This window comes from Macrobrachium nipponense, chromosome 13, assembly GCF_015104395.2.
Source record: "Macrobrachium nipponense isolate FS-2020 chromosome 13, ASM1510439v2, whole genome shotgun sequence".
Lineage (NCBI taxonomy): Eukaryota > Metazoa > Arthropoda > Malacostraca > Decapoda > Palaemonidae > Macrobrachium > Macrobrachium nipponense.
The window spans coordinates 99,343,670-99,355,999 of NC_087206.1; the positions used below are offsets into that span (position 1 = coordinate 99,343,670).

Sequence of the window (12,330 nt, forward strand, 5' to 3'; positions counted from 1 at the left end):
TTGATGAAGTTAAGATTCAGAAAAACTAAGTTTTGAAGATGATGTTAGCCGAGATCATGCTGTACATTTCCCACACATATAAGCACAGTTACACACAGTAAAATTTATGCATGTAATGCACACAAAAACCACTGGATTAATACTTTAAAAATAACACCTATAAATCAAAACAGTAAAGAAACACTAAGGGAAATATATCATTAAATCTAAAAAAGCCATTAAAACAGCCAAAAAAATAATAAACACTGAAAGGTGATATGGTCCATTGCTTAAAGTGGCTGAGAATATGTTGATCTTTCACTGTGGCTAAATTTCAAAATGGGGCGCAACATATTCCAAATACTAACATCAATTAGACTTTCTTTTTTTTTCCATTTTCGTCGATTCGTCCTAGAACGAACGAGTGATGTTGGATTGAAAGAAAAAAAGATCTGAGTGAAGTAAATCGTACTACATTGCCATGACTGCCTTCTGAGTCACTTCTCAGTAGCAAATCTACTTTTATCTGACACGCACACAACAAAAAAAGGTCCAGAATCTTGAAATCTACTAATTCCACCCTGAGTCGTTTTCTATAGTTATGATTGTTGTTATTGGATTAATCTGGCCAAGTGGTACACAGGCTGTTGCTTCCTTGACCAGCCTTTACCAAATATAGAAATAAACTGTTTGTTCACTATGGAACATCTCTTAGTCGTTATGAACAAAGCCTCAATGTGTAATGGGCCGAATCTTTCTGTAAAAATCTTAGCATGGTGGGCGGATGTGTTTAAGTGTGTTTTAGTTTAAAAAGACGACTTCATATGTACATTACAACGAAATTAGTTTTCCAACTGTTTGTTTCATCAATTATTACTAAGACAAGATTTTGCGAGTATTCAACTGAAAATTAAAATTATACTGTAATGCTAAAATTAACTGCCAGAGAAACCTTATAAACTTTATTTTAAATATCTTTACTTTTTAATATATAATTTTAAACATTTAAAAAAATTCTTCGATAATGGGCATCAAACTATAAAGGTCTACCTATATCGTTTTTCAACATCAAACTGCTTATAATATGACAAAAGATGCAATGCAAAATGAGTCTTTATAGCGGAGCTGAGAAGACAGTTTAACTGTGGAATCTGGTGCTGAAATCATCAATTTTGAGAAAATTATAATGCTATAATTAAAACACAATTCAATTGGGAATTTATGATGTTTTAAAAACAAATCTTATATAAGGAAGAATTTCTTCTATCTTCAATACTTTTTGAGATATTGGCATCTGAATAGTGTCAGAGCCGGGCTGCATATTAACGCAGTCTATATCCCCTAGCTGACAAGGAGATACTTGGCCAATCACAGCTCGGAAAAACAGGGACGTAGAATGACGCCATCTCCCTTTCTGCCAATCATTGGAGGTTCACTTATGGAATTTTAGTCATATTTTAAATAAACTAGTGAACCGCTACTTAGTGCATCTACCGTACCGTATTGTTGCGTATTGCTCAAGTTACATGTATTTCGGAAAAGAAGAACGCAGTACTAATGCATGTATGATACCTGTTTTAATTGTGTTAGAATCCTGAAATTCTTCATTCTTCATATTATTTGAGGTACGACAACGGCAATAAATTTTATTGTCTTCATCTGCCGAAAGTAGATATACTATAAAATTCGTATGTTTGATAACTGTTAATTTTAACAGCAACAATATTTGTTGAAAGTGGCATCTTTTACGAAAAAAATCAGCATTTAATAATGTGCAATTTAACTAACTATTCAGACGTTCTCTTTTTACTTGCTGGCACACTATACTTTCGTAAAGAGAAAGTTGACTACGGTTGACTAAAGTTACTTCGCCTGGTACTGACATTAATTCTTGTTGTATACCTTCTCTGTATTGAAATCATTCCTATGATGTCATGTAAATGTGATCACAAAATCAAATTGAATACAATGGCGATTTTTGCATAAGATTATCCTACTCATTTAATAACATCATTCGTCCTCCTCGGATGATTTGCAGAAAGGGAGATGACATCAAAGGGAGATGACGTCATCCCTACGTCACTGTTTTTGTGGGCTGTGATTGGCCGAGCAACCCCTTGTCGGCTAGGGCGTATTCACTTCGTTAATATGCGGCCGGGACGAACCGATAGAAATGAGCCTATAATGATTTTTGGTATCTGTTGTATAAATAGGTTGTTTACTCCATTTCCTATACATTTCTGTCTTTGGAACAACGACGCTGACAGGAGAGTCGTCAAATGGCTCTGCACAATCTGCACCTATAATGTGTTAAGCCTTAGGATCAACCAAGCTTTGTATTTAGCCACATGATTCAAAGATTACAGAAAATTGTCTAACTTGCAATACTCCTGAATCCGGAGACGAACCTGCAGGACCATATCACCTTAACAGAAATAAAAAGAGTAATCTAGTCATGAGGTGACTTACACAAAGTTGCCACTTTGCATTTAGTTCTGGAATATTTATATATTTTTTAAGAACTATGCGCTCGACTCTTCACTTGTAGAGCGTACAAAGAGAGCTGAAAACAGTAGAAGATAACAGTTAGGAAAACGAAATAATTAATATAGGGAAATTTAATTCTTTGATTTTAAGTTACCCTGTCACTTATACAAGTTACATCATAAGCAGACAGCTAATAAGATCAATATTTTTCAAACAGAAGCCACATGCATGGGTTCTCCGGTTATACTTGTAACGAGAGCTATCATGGTACAAGGAGTGCAGGTCATCTTTCGGAATTTCTTGCCCGTCAATCGATGAATTGTCACCATTGAGAAAAGAGATATGGCAGAACAGGAATAGAAAAACCTACAACTTTCGTGACTTTGTTTTCTAATCCCTCTGGATACAATGATCACAGAGAGCTTTTTTTTTTTAGCAATACCATTAAGGCTTCCGGAAACTACCCAAAACACAAAAGTCCGAAATAAGCACTCATGATGATCATAACACAAAATTTAAGGTGCCAGAACAGTAGTAACCCTAAATCCATACTTTTAAAATGTGCCTTAGCATTTCTGCAAAGGGGAATGAATGCTAGAGCTTTTCCCTTAACAGAGTAATTTAGTTGGTAATAATCCACAAACAAATTTTTAAAACAGAACATGCAAAACCTAATAAAAAGGGAAAAAAAAGGAGAAGGGCCTAATTACATCTCAATTCATATGCACTCTTTAAATGCAGTTTTTAGAAAAAATAGAAAAAATATAGCATGGATAAAATACCTGATGAAATGACCATCTAATTCTTGGGTTAATACCCTCAGTCAGAAAATAAAAAACAAGTTTAGAAATACTATGTTAAATGCCATTATGCCTATTTACGGAAAACGTGGTATTCAGCAAGCAATGTGGAAAAGGGCAAGAAGCTCACTGGTCTATATATATATATATATATATATATATATATTATATATATATATATATATATATATATATAATATATATTTTTGCACATTATACACAAATATGTTATACACAAATATATACATATAGCTACATAGCACATACATACATATGTATATATAAGTATATATACACATACATAATTATATATATACATATATGTGCACACTAGGTGACCAACCTGGTGCTGCCTGGGAAACCTCTGAAGGATAACCAATACTCCTCTCTCTCTCTCTCTCTCTCTCTCTCTCTCCGATTAAGATTACTTCAATTACATTGCCCAGCATTTTTGACATTTTATATATCATTGACTCTCACCTTCTGCCCCACCCTCATTCTCATTGGGGCTGAACTTGGATTTAAGGGCTCTATTAAATTCAGTGACCTTATTTTTTACCCCTTCTGAATCCCCATTCCTATCAGAGCCAAACTTGTCCTTGAAGGGCATCGGGAGTGTCACTATTCATCTTCCCGACCTCAAAAACTATGGATTAGACACTATTAAAGGGCATCGGGAGTGTCACTATTCATCTTCACGACCTCAAAAACTATGGATTAGACACTAATCTGTCGGTTTCGGTTATTTTTACATATTACCCTCTTCCCACCCATAACCCGTAATGGTGCCAGTGGTGTGTTACCCACATGGTATTCTTGTCCATTTAGTAAGTCTTGTGTATACCGAAAAGGGGTATGATAAGCCCATAGAGTTTAGTTACTAAGTCTATGGTCAGAACCAGGCTGTTTCAGGGAAGCCCTCCCCCCCCCCCCCCCGCCCCCCCCCCCCCCCCCCCCCCCCCCCCCCCCCCCCCCCCCCCCCCCCCCCCCCCCCCCCCCCCCCCCCCCCCCCCCCCCCCCCCCCCCTCCCACCCCATTTGGTGCCCTTTGTTGCTGGTGATGTCTTACCCCCACAGTATTCTTTTCTAGATAGTAGATCATTTGTAGACCAAGTTTGTATGAAATTGTCCAATGTGTTTCAGAGTTATACTGGAACAGGATGGAGTACGAAAAAATTTCAGGAAAGGAAACGGCATTAATTAACCTCCAGCAAGCATTGTCGAAAGAGTTCGTAAGCGTGAAAGGAGAAAGTTAAAGGTGAATACTAATGAGCAAATGAGGAAAATAGTTTGCCCAGTATTTATGAAGAAAAGTCCAAAGATTTAGAAAGGCCGATATATAATCTTTCGATAGAAATGTTACGTTAAAACTGTGTTTCGTGAGGCGATCTGGTCAGATGTTAGAAGGGCAAATAATAATTCTTTGGATGAAGGAAAAATTCTTGAAACAGAAAGACTTAATCCCCACGAAGCACAGAAATATACGCAATGCAGAGATTAAAGGCGCAGTGTGAGTACATGGCTAGATGAGCTGCTCGTGGGCTTTCGTTTTGGTACGAGACGTGTCAAGGAGTGTTGTCTTGTTCCTCTCTAGTTATCTCTAATTACTATTGTTCTTATGTTCCGGCCGAAATGCCTATTAACGTGATCAGAAAGCTTCCACAGACGACAACGTCTTTATGCGAAAATACGGGTAAATAAATTTTACGTGATTTTCTCTCTCTCTCTCTCTCTCTCTCTCTCTCTCTCTCTCTCTCTCTCTCTCTCTCTGCCTTTTTCGCCTTTTGTCCCTGATCATAAGGAAATATTAATTCAATATTTCGTGTTCCTTTGTTTGTTGGACCAAATTAATCGTTGTCACGATAGACCTTCACATTAGGGGCACAAGAAAACGAACGACGATGAGTATATAAACTTCTCAAGCAATAATAGAATAAAAAAAAACATACGATGCATCGCTGGTATAACCTTACTTAATAATATATTAGATAAAAATCGGAAAATTGTATAAATAGAGTTTGCATCTCACTGGCTGCAGTCACAATATTACTATTTTTCGTTAGCACTATGGTCCTCGAACGTCGGATGAGAGTGCATGAACGTGATCTACATAGAAAAGATGTATCTGGGAAAAGTCTCCTACATTTCGACGAAACGTGAAAGCACCAGGAACTGATATTTCACGGTTATCAGGGCAAAATAAATATAATAAAAAGTAAAATGACGGGAGAACAAAAATTGGAACTTTTATGCTTGAACTAGTTCTGCTTTAAATTCAATTGCTTTGCGTAAACTATTTAAGTTTACGCTAAGAATTGAATTTGAATACAATTATACCGACATCGTGGTCTCTTACTTAGTGCATTTACTTCATTTGTATTAATCCTGGGAAACAATGTTACCTGTTAGTTAGTCGACTATTGTATGCCACAGTCACGTTAGAGGATGCATGACGCTGTCAACCTCAACTCAAAAGCATTGCTAAGAGCTGGAAAGGAAACACCTTCCGGAGCCATCCTTACTAAGTGGAAAAGGTGTGTACCTTTTCTTTTTAGACGGGCTGAAAACGGAAGGGATAACCAATGTGGATTTCGGCTTATCTTTTGAAATAAGGCTGCTAGCCCCTTGGTTTCGATTGCTACAGTAGCTTCCTCACTGCACGGAAACCAATTTCACTGCTTGGGTCAACTAAGGCATAATGGGATCTTAAAAGCGAGCACTATCCTCACGCACGCACGCGCACACACATACACATATATATGAATGCATGTATATATTATAACCAATTTTAAGTTGATACTCAGCTACCTAAGAATGTAATCAACTGTAGCACCTGAAGAGAACCAAACTTTAATTTAAAGATGCTCCGAGTTACGCACGCACAACAAATACTGATCACTACATGAGAAAACCCATCTTCTCTTGATTGGAAGTCATCGCTATGCATGTTCCCACCTGGTGTCAGCGTTAAGCAAATTTCCACTTAAGACGTGTTCCTAGGCACTACCTCTCTCTCTCTCTCTCTCTCTCTCTCTCTCTCTCTCTCTCTCTCTCTCTCTCTCTCTCTCTCCTATATAAATTCCAACGACTACTTATTAGACTTATTAGTCATTCCCAAATCATACTTTGTTTAAAATGAAAACTCCATCCCCCTTCATCAGTACTTCCTTAACTGAGCGTCTAGCTGAAAACTGGTGCACTGTTCTGGAAAGCAGTCGTTTAAAAAAGGTAGCCGTCTTTGAAAATGGCATTTATAATCTTTAGGGAGGATTATCATTTGTCATTTTACTAATCCTTAGGTGTGGTGCAGAACGGAAAACAAAATGAATCGGGATGGGAGGGGAAAGCTACGTAACGAATTCTCTACACAGCCCCCCCCCCCCCACCCCACCCCGCTAGTCCTCTACATAGGATCCAACCCCCCCAAAAAATATTCGTAGCAGTGTATTTCAACAGTCCCTGATACTTTGCAATCGTGTGTGTGTGTGTGGTGTGTGTGTGTGTGTGTATATATATATATATATATATATATATTATATATATATCACATGCCAAAGTCATTTTTTCCATATTAAAAAATATTAAGCTACAAACGTCTTTTGATATCCAATTCGCTCTACCTTAAAAATAACACCTAAGGGGAGTTTTATGGCTGATAAGTTGTTTGTCTCCTGGTGGATTCTTCTTCCGACAGCCCAGTGGTAACAGAGATCGTCATTGAAGTAGCACATAGTTGCAGTCGGTGGTTGGAAACCGCCATGTGACCTCCAACTTATCACTTATAATTCCCTGTCAGAATTATCTCCGAAGTAAAGCTATTTGGTCATTAAACATTTGTAGCTTAATGTTTGTGTATACACACACACACATAATATAAAAGCACCGTATAATGCTTCTAAGTTATCAACAGAAGGGTCCACATTAATACCCTTGTTTAGCAAGACCAAATATAATTGCAATAATATTTACAAATCTTATACCTTTCGTTCATCCTTCTGTGGACCTGATCCAGTCCACAGAAGGATGCACGAAAGTTTTAAGCTTTGTAAATATTTCTGCAAATATATTTCGTCTTGCTAAACAAGGGTATTACTGTGGATCCTTCTGCTGGTACACACACACACACACACACACATATATATATAGTATATATTTATGATGTATATATATATATATATATATATATAATATATACTATATACATATATATACATATATATATATATATATATATATATATATATATATATATATATATATATATATATATATATATATATATGGTGGGTGTGTGAAAATGTGACAAGATGGAATACACCTTACCAGAAGAAGAATAAGCCATGGCACGTGTGTGGTGAGCAGCATCCGTTTCGTCCGCCGCTTCAGAACTATGGGAATCTTCTGTGACATGTGCTGAATCCAGCTCCTGGGACGAAGAATCGGATGATGTGACGGAAGATGTGACGTTATCCAAAGAGTGATCCCTGGATACAGATATGGGCCTCGAGGTCCCTACCACAGACACCTCACTACGACCTCTGGTGGAGGAGGAAGATGAAGAAGAAGGGACGAGAGAACTGGCTGCAGGTACTGGAGAGAGTGTTTGACTGTGACTGTATTCATAACTGTGGTCTGAATCCATGGAGGAATCTGTACCACTGGCCAGGCCTGATCTCTGACTCACACTAGACCGATGGCCCATCAGGGGAGAAACTTTCCTTGTGCTACAGCCTCCTGTGACGGCCATGCTACTCAATATACTCCCTTGGTCGGTTCTGGTGACGCCCGTCGATGTCCTTACTTCCACCTGGGGGAACATGAAAGGATTTACAGTTCCTTGAATTTACAATAAAAGAGTGTTTTAATAGGTTATTTTTTAAGAAGTTAGTCAATGATTTATGCATTTGGAAGTAAAAAAAAACCAGTATGCTGTAAATGATCAAAATTATATAAAAAATGATTTTGTAATACAAATGTATTCATTTCTTTTTTCGTGTCAACTCACCTTCAACTCGGTTTCGCTCAAACTTGATTTAGAATCACTCTTGTACAACGCCTGAGCTCTTGACAAACTCTGAGCAGTAGTGGCAGTGGTAGGCTGTCTTTGTCTGTCCTTCTGGGTCAATCTATCCTCTAGCGCTGTTCGTCTTGCAGACTCTTCTGTTGTGGCCTTCCTTCCCATCTCCTCAGGATTGGATTTTCTGATAGAGGCGTCTTCAGAAGCAGACTTGCGGTGGGTCTCGTCTAGAAGATTCCGCCGGTGGGGTTGCTGCTGCTGCTGCTGCTGCTGCTGATGCTGTTGTTGCAAGAGATCTTCTGAAGGGCTGGCTACTGGGTGCTTTTTGGTGTCATCAGCCGATGGCCTCTTCGGGGCTTCCTCCAACGGCAATCGTCTGGGGATTTCGTCCATGGTGGCTCTCCTGGGCAGTTCCTGGGAAGAGGAATGCCGTAGTGATGAAGAGATATCACTAACGGTCTTGCGCAGTTTCTGATGAACCACATCTACGGCCTCGTGGGCTGTGTGGAGCCCCGTGGACATGTGAAACGCCATCTGCGAAATAGCAGGAGGCTATCTAGCGCTATAGGCCATTGGGATCACAGCTAACGTGACGGCATGCACCTTTTTAACTGACGTAAATGCTAAAAGGCAATTAACTACATGATCTTAAATCTCAAACAGGGAAGGAAACACTTTCGGTGCTTCTGTGAGGCTACATAGGGTGCATCTTACATCTAAGAACTTCATCTCTTAAACACTAAAATGAGATACTAATGTTGGTATTAACATGTTTTAAAAAAGGGGAAACACTACTAACTAGAGATCTAATTAACAGGGTGGTCTCTAGAGATATGTATCAACACATAACTACTAATAATCCATTTATCCAAATTATTCTTAATTCAATGTGAAGATTGACAAATACATCTCTGAAAAAATATTCCGAGACCTCAAATTCGAAAGACACTCAAGACACAGTGAGGTTGGTTAAAACTTTCACAGTTATCATCCAGGATAATGATTGGGATTATTGAGTGGGAGGAAAGGATAATAGTCTCTCATAAGGAAGGATCACAAAAAGTGGAAAAGTCTTATAGGCTGGGGATTTTTACATGCAGACCTGATACAGAAAGACACTTATGGTTCCATACCTAGGAGGGAAGTACGAATTCTTTAGTATATTTTCTTTAGCCTTTAATTTTTTATTTTCTGTATTACTTTCAGGGTCAACAGGAGGTCACAGTGGAACGGCCCATATCATGGGTAAGAAGACCGTAGGCTTTAAACCATTTGGGATTTATAGGCATACCACCTGTTTTTAAGTCGCTTGCTCGTTTGTTTAGGGGGAACGCATAAGGGGGAATGGGAGGGGGATCAGGGTGCCTACATGCGATTCTGATGGCAGAAGACACGGGTCTTTCAACTTGTCTTAGCGGGTCCCCGTCAAGAGAGCAGCCTCTTACGAACTAACCTTAGTTCCTATTGGATTTCTGTAAGACCTGCGCCAATTCAATCACCAAATGTAAATTCCTGCATGATTAACTCATTAAAAGTTAAAATCATTCATCTCATTCTTTTTTTCAGTCTAAATTGGTAATCAGAAAGTGAATTCTTTATGAAATGTCAATACAGCTGCAACGTTACTTTAATTAAAAGAAGGATGGTATTAAGTTATGATTAATATAAGCACGACCTCTAACCGTTAACTACAGGAGTTATTCACTATTCATCTAAGCATATCTAAATTACTAAAATATATTTATATAAGACCTAGGTATATCATTATGGTTGCTACAAAACAATTATAAAGTATTTGAATCTAAGAAGGTTTAAGTATAGTAAGGAGAAGGATGAACATGATCATATTATTTTCCGTTCTATGAACAAAAATCACCTCAAAACTTGTCTTTAGATTTCCAGAATGCTTACTTGATGGTTATTCAGATATTTGTTCATTTATTCGTTCTCTTTGCCCCATTTTTTATTTCTTTAGTTTTCCCGTTTCTATTCTTTAAATGTTAGACTGGCTACATTTTGGTTATTTTGGACTGTATTTTATACGCATATTAAATAATAACATATTGGCTAATTATGCCCAAGCAACTCAGATACTACTAATGCGGTAAAATAATCCTCTTGTGATTTCATTTCACATTTAATTGAAAATTTTAGTACGCAAAACTGAATATACGTGTGTGTGTGTGTGTGTGTGTGTGTATGAGAGAGAGAGAGAGAGAGAGAGAGAGAGAGAGAGAGAGAGAGAGAGAGAGAGAGAGAGAATGAAACTTTGAAATTTGATGGTATTAAATAAAAAATTAATTTGTTGTCTATTTACAGTACGTCAATTGGAGAGAGAAAAGGAGATCCCTTCCATCAATTTAATTAAACATGATGAATACTGTCATATTAAAATTTCAATTCGACACACATTATGACCGCAATTATTCTTTCGACAGTAAAACAACAAACATCTTTGGTCATCGACGCTAGCGAGAACCGCCAAACTTGATGATCAGCCTTCCTTATGTATACAAGCATCAGCATGCATACACCCTAACCAAGACATATTTATATTTTTAACATTTGAATGTTCCCCGTAAAAGGGATATCTCCCTAGAAAAACAACACAACGATCAGTCCCCCACTCACACCTTAACTCCCCAACTGTGGATGGGGTATCTGCGCAGAAAACTTCCATGAGCATAACCGATTCACTCATCTGTACAGAAGGCGCATGAACAACGCGTCAAACAGCCATTCACACACTGCGCTATTCACCAGTGTCTTGTACACAAACACGCAAGAGTTTTCTAGATATTAATATCCTTTCTTTCCGTTACCTCCACCGCTTCATCTGCAAGCCCTTTCTAGGCGGCATTCCTCTCCTCACCTCCCAAAACTTCTAAAATTGCCAATCTATCGTCGTATATCCAAGTCCTTCGAAACAAACACCCTGACCTAACCTTTACTCTACTTTCTTTTAACCACTTTTGTGTCTATACATTTCTTGCCTTTCCAGTTCTTCTTAGTACACTGTACACTACTCAGATAGTTCATCTTTAGAGGTTCAACCGTTTTTTCTTACACTGACCTTAAAGGAGAAGCGGCTCAATAATCCAAACATACATTCCTACCTTTGGTTCCAAAGATAACTGAAGACTTGCCTCGGCCAGTCTTTTACATACACCTGGCTACCTTTCTATCTTCACCTTTTCTGTTACTCGACTCTTCTCTCATCCTTCCATCATCCTGTGCATTCGCTCTCAAACACCCAAACAAATTACCTGTCTCCACTCTTCTATCCTCTTTACTGGTTTCTGGTTTCCATTTGTCCTCATAACCTCGTTTTCTATAAGCCTTCTCTTTTTGCAAACACTTCTAGCACCATTCCTTGCTAATTCACGATCAGTTTTCTCTCCTTTTGCATTACTCCATCCATAAATCGAACACATGAATAATACATGATATATATATATATATATATATATATATATATATATATATATATATATATATATATATGCTTAAGACTGTTGTGTGTGTGTAAGGCACGTTTGATGGTCAGAGTGGATAGGGATACTATTTTATCTTGATTTTTTAAAGGTGGAAGTGCTTTAATCCTTTCCGTCTTGATAGACGTAAAAGGGATAGGCATAGAAATATCTGAAATTATATTCCCTCATATACTAATTTTGAGATGATTCTTTCATTATTAGGCCAATGCCACTGAAGAGTTACGTCTGTTGTTCTGTAATAATGCAAGATTGCCATGCCAGTAACTATATGTCTCTGATGAACTAACAACATTTCGCTTTCATTAATTTTCAAATAAAAAATAATTATGATGACCGAATGAAAAAAGTTTAGGATAATAAATCAACCAGTCCGCCAGTTAACCAACAAGCACTCTTCACAGAGGTGAAATAATGTAATAACTGCAAAAAAATTAAGTAATTCCTAAACATATTATCATGATTAAATTTATTAAAACGTCTTTGTTAAGATGGCTACTGTAAAATACTGATACTCTGATCTTGTCAACATTTTACTGTTACAAGCTAAAAAT

General features: G+C 37.7%; 1 protein-coding gene across 19 annotated transcripts in view; it reads right to left on the bottom strand.

The window, feature by feature from the left end:
• The window catches only part of LOC135225223 (rho GTPase-activating protein 45-like), a 617,019-nt gene that overhangs the window by 11,322 nt on the left and 593,367 nt on the right, over positions 1–12,330 (bottom strand). For 16 of the 19 annotated variants that reach the window (XM_064264541.1, XM_064264533.1, XM_064264534.1 and 13 more), the window contains 2 exons: positions 8,271–8,816; positions 7,589–8,072 (listed from right to left, as the gene is read on the bottom strand). In XM_064264541.1, the coding sequence (XP_064120611.1) occupies positions 7,589–8,072; positions 8,271–8,816 (1,030 nt within the window). Of the gene's footprint in view, positions 1–2,448; positions 2,543–7,588; positions 8,073–8,270; positions 8,817–12,330 lie in introns of all 19 variants that reach the window. The other 3 variants (XR_010316935.1, XR_010316936.1, XM_064264540.1) reach the window with 2 other exon arrangements.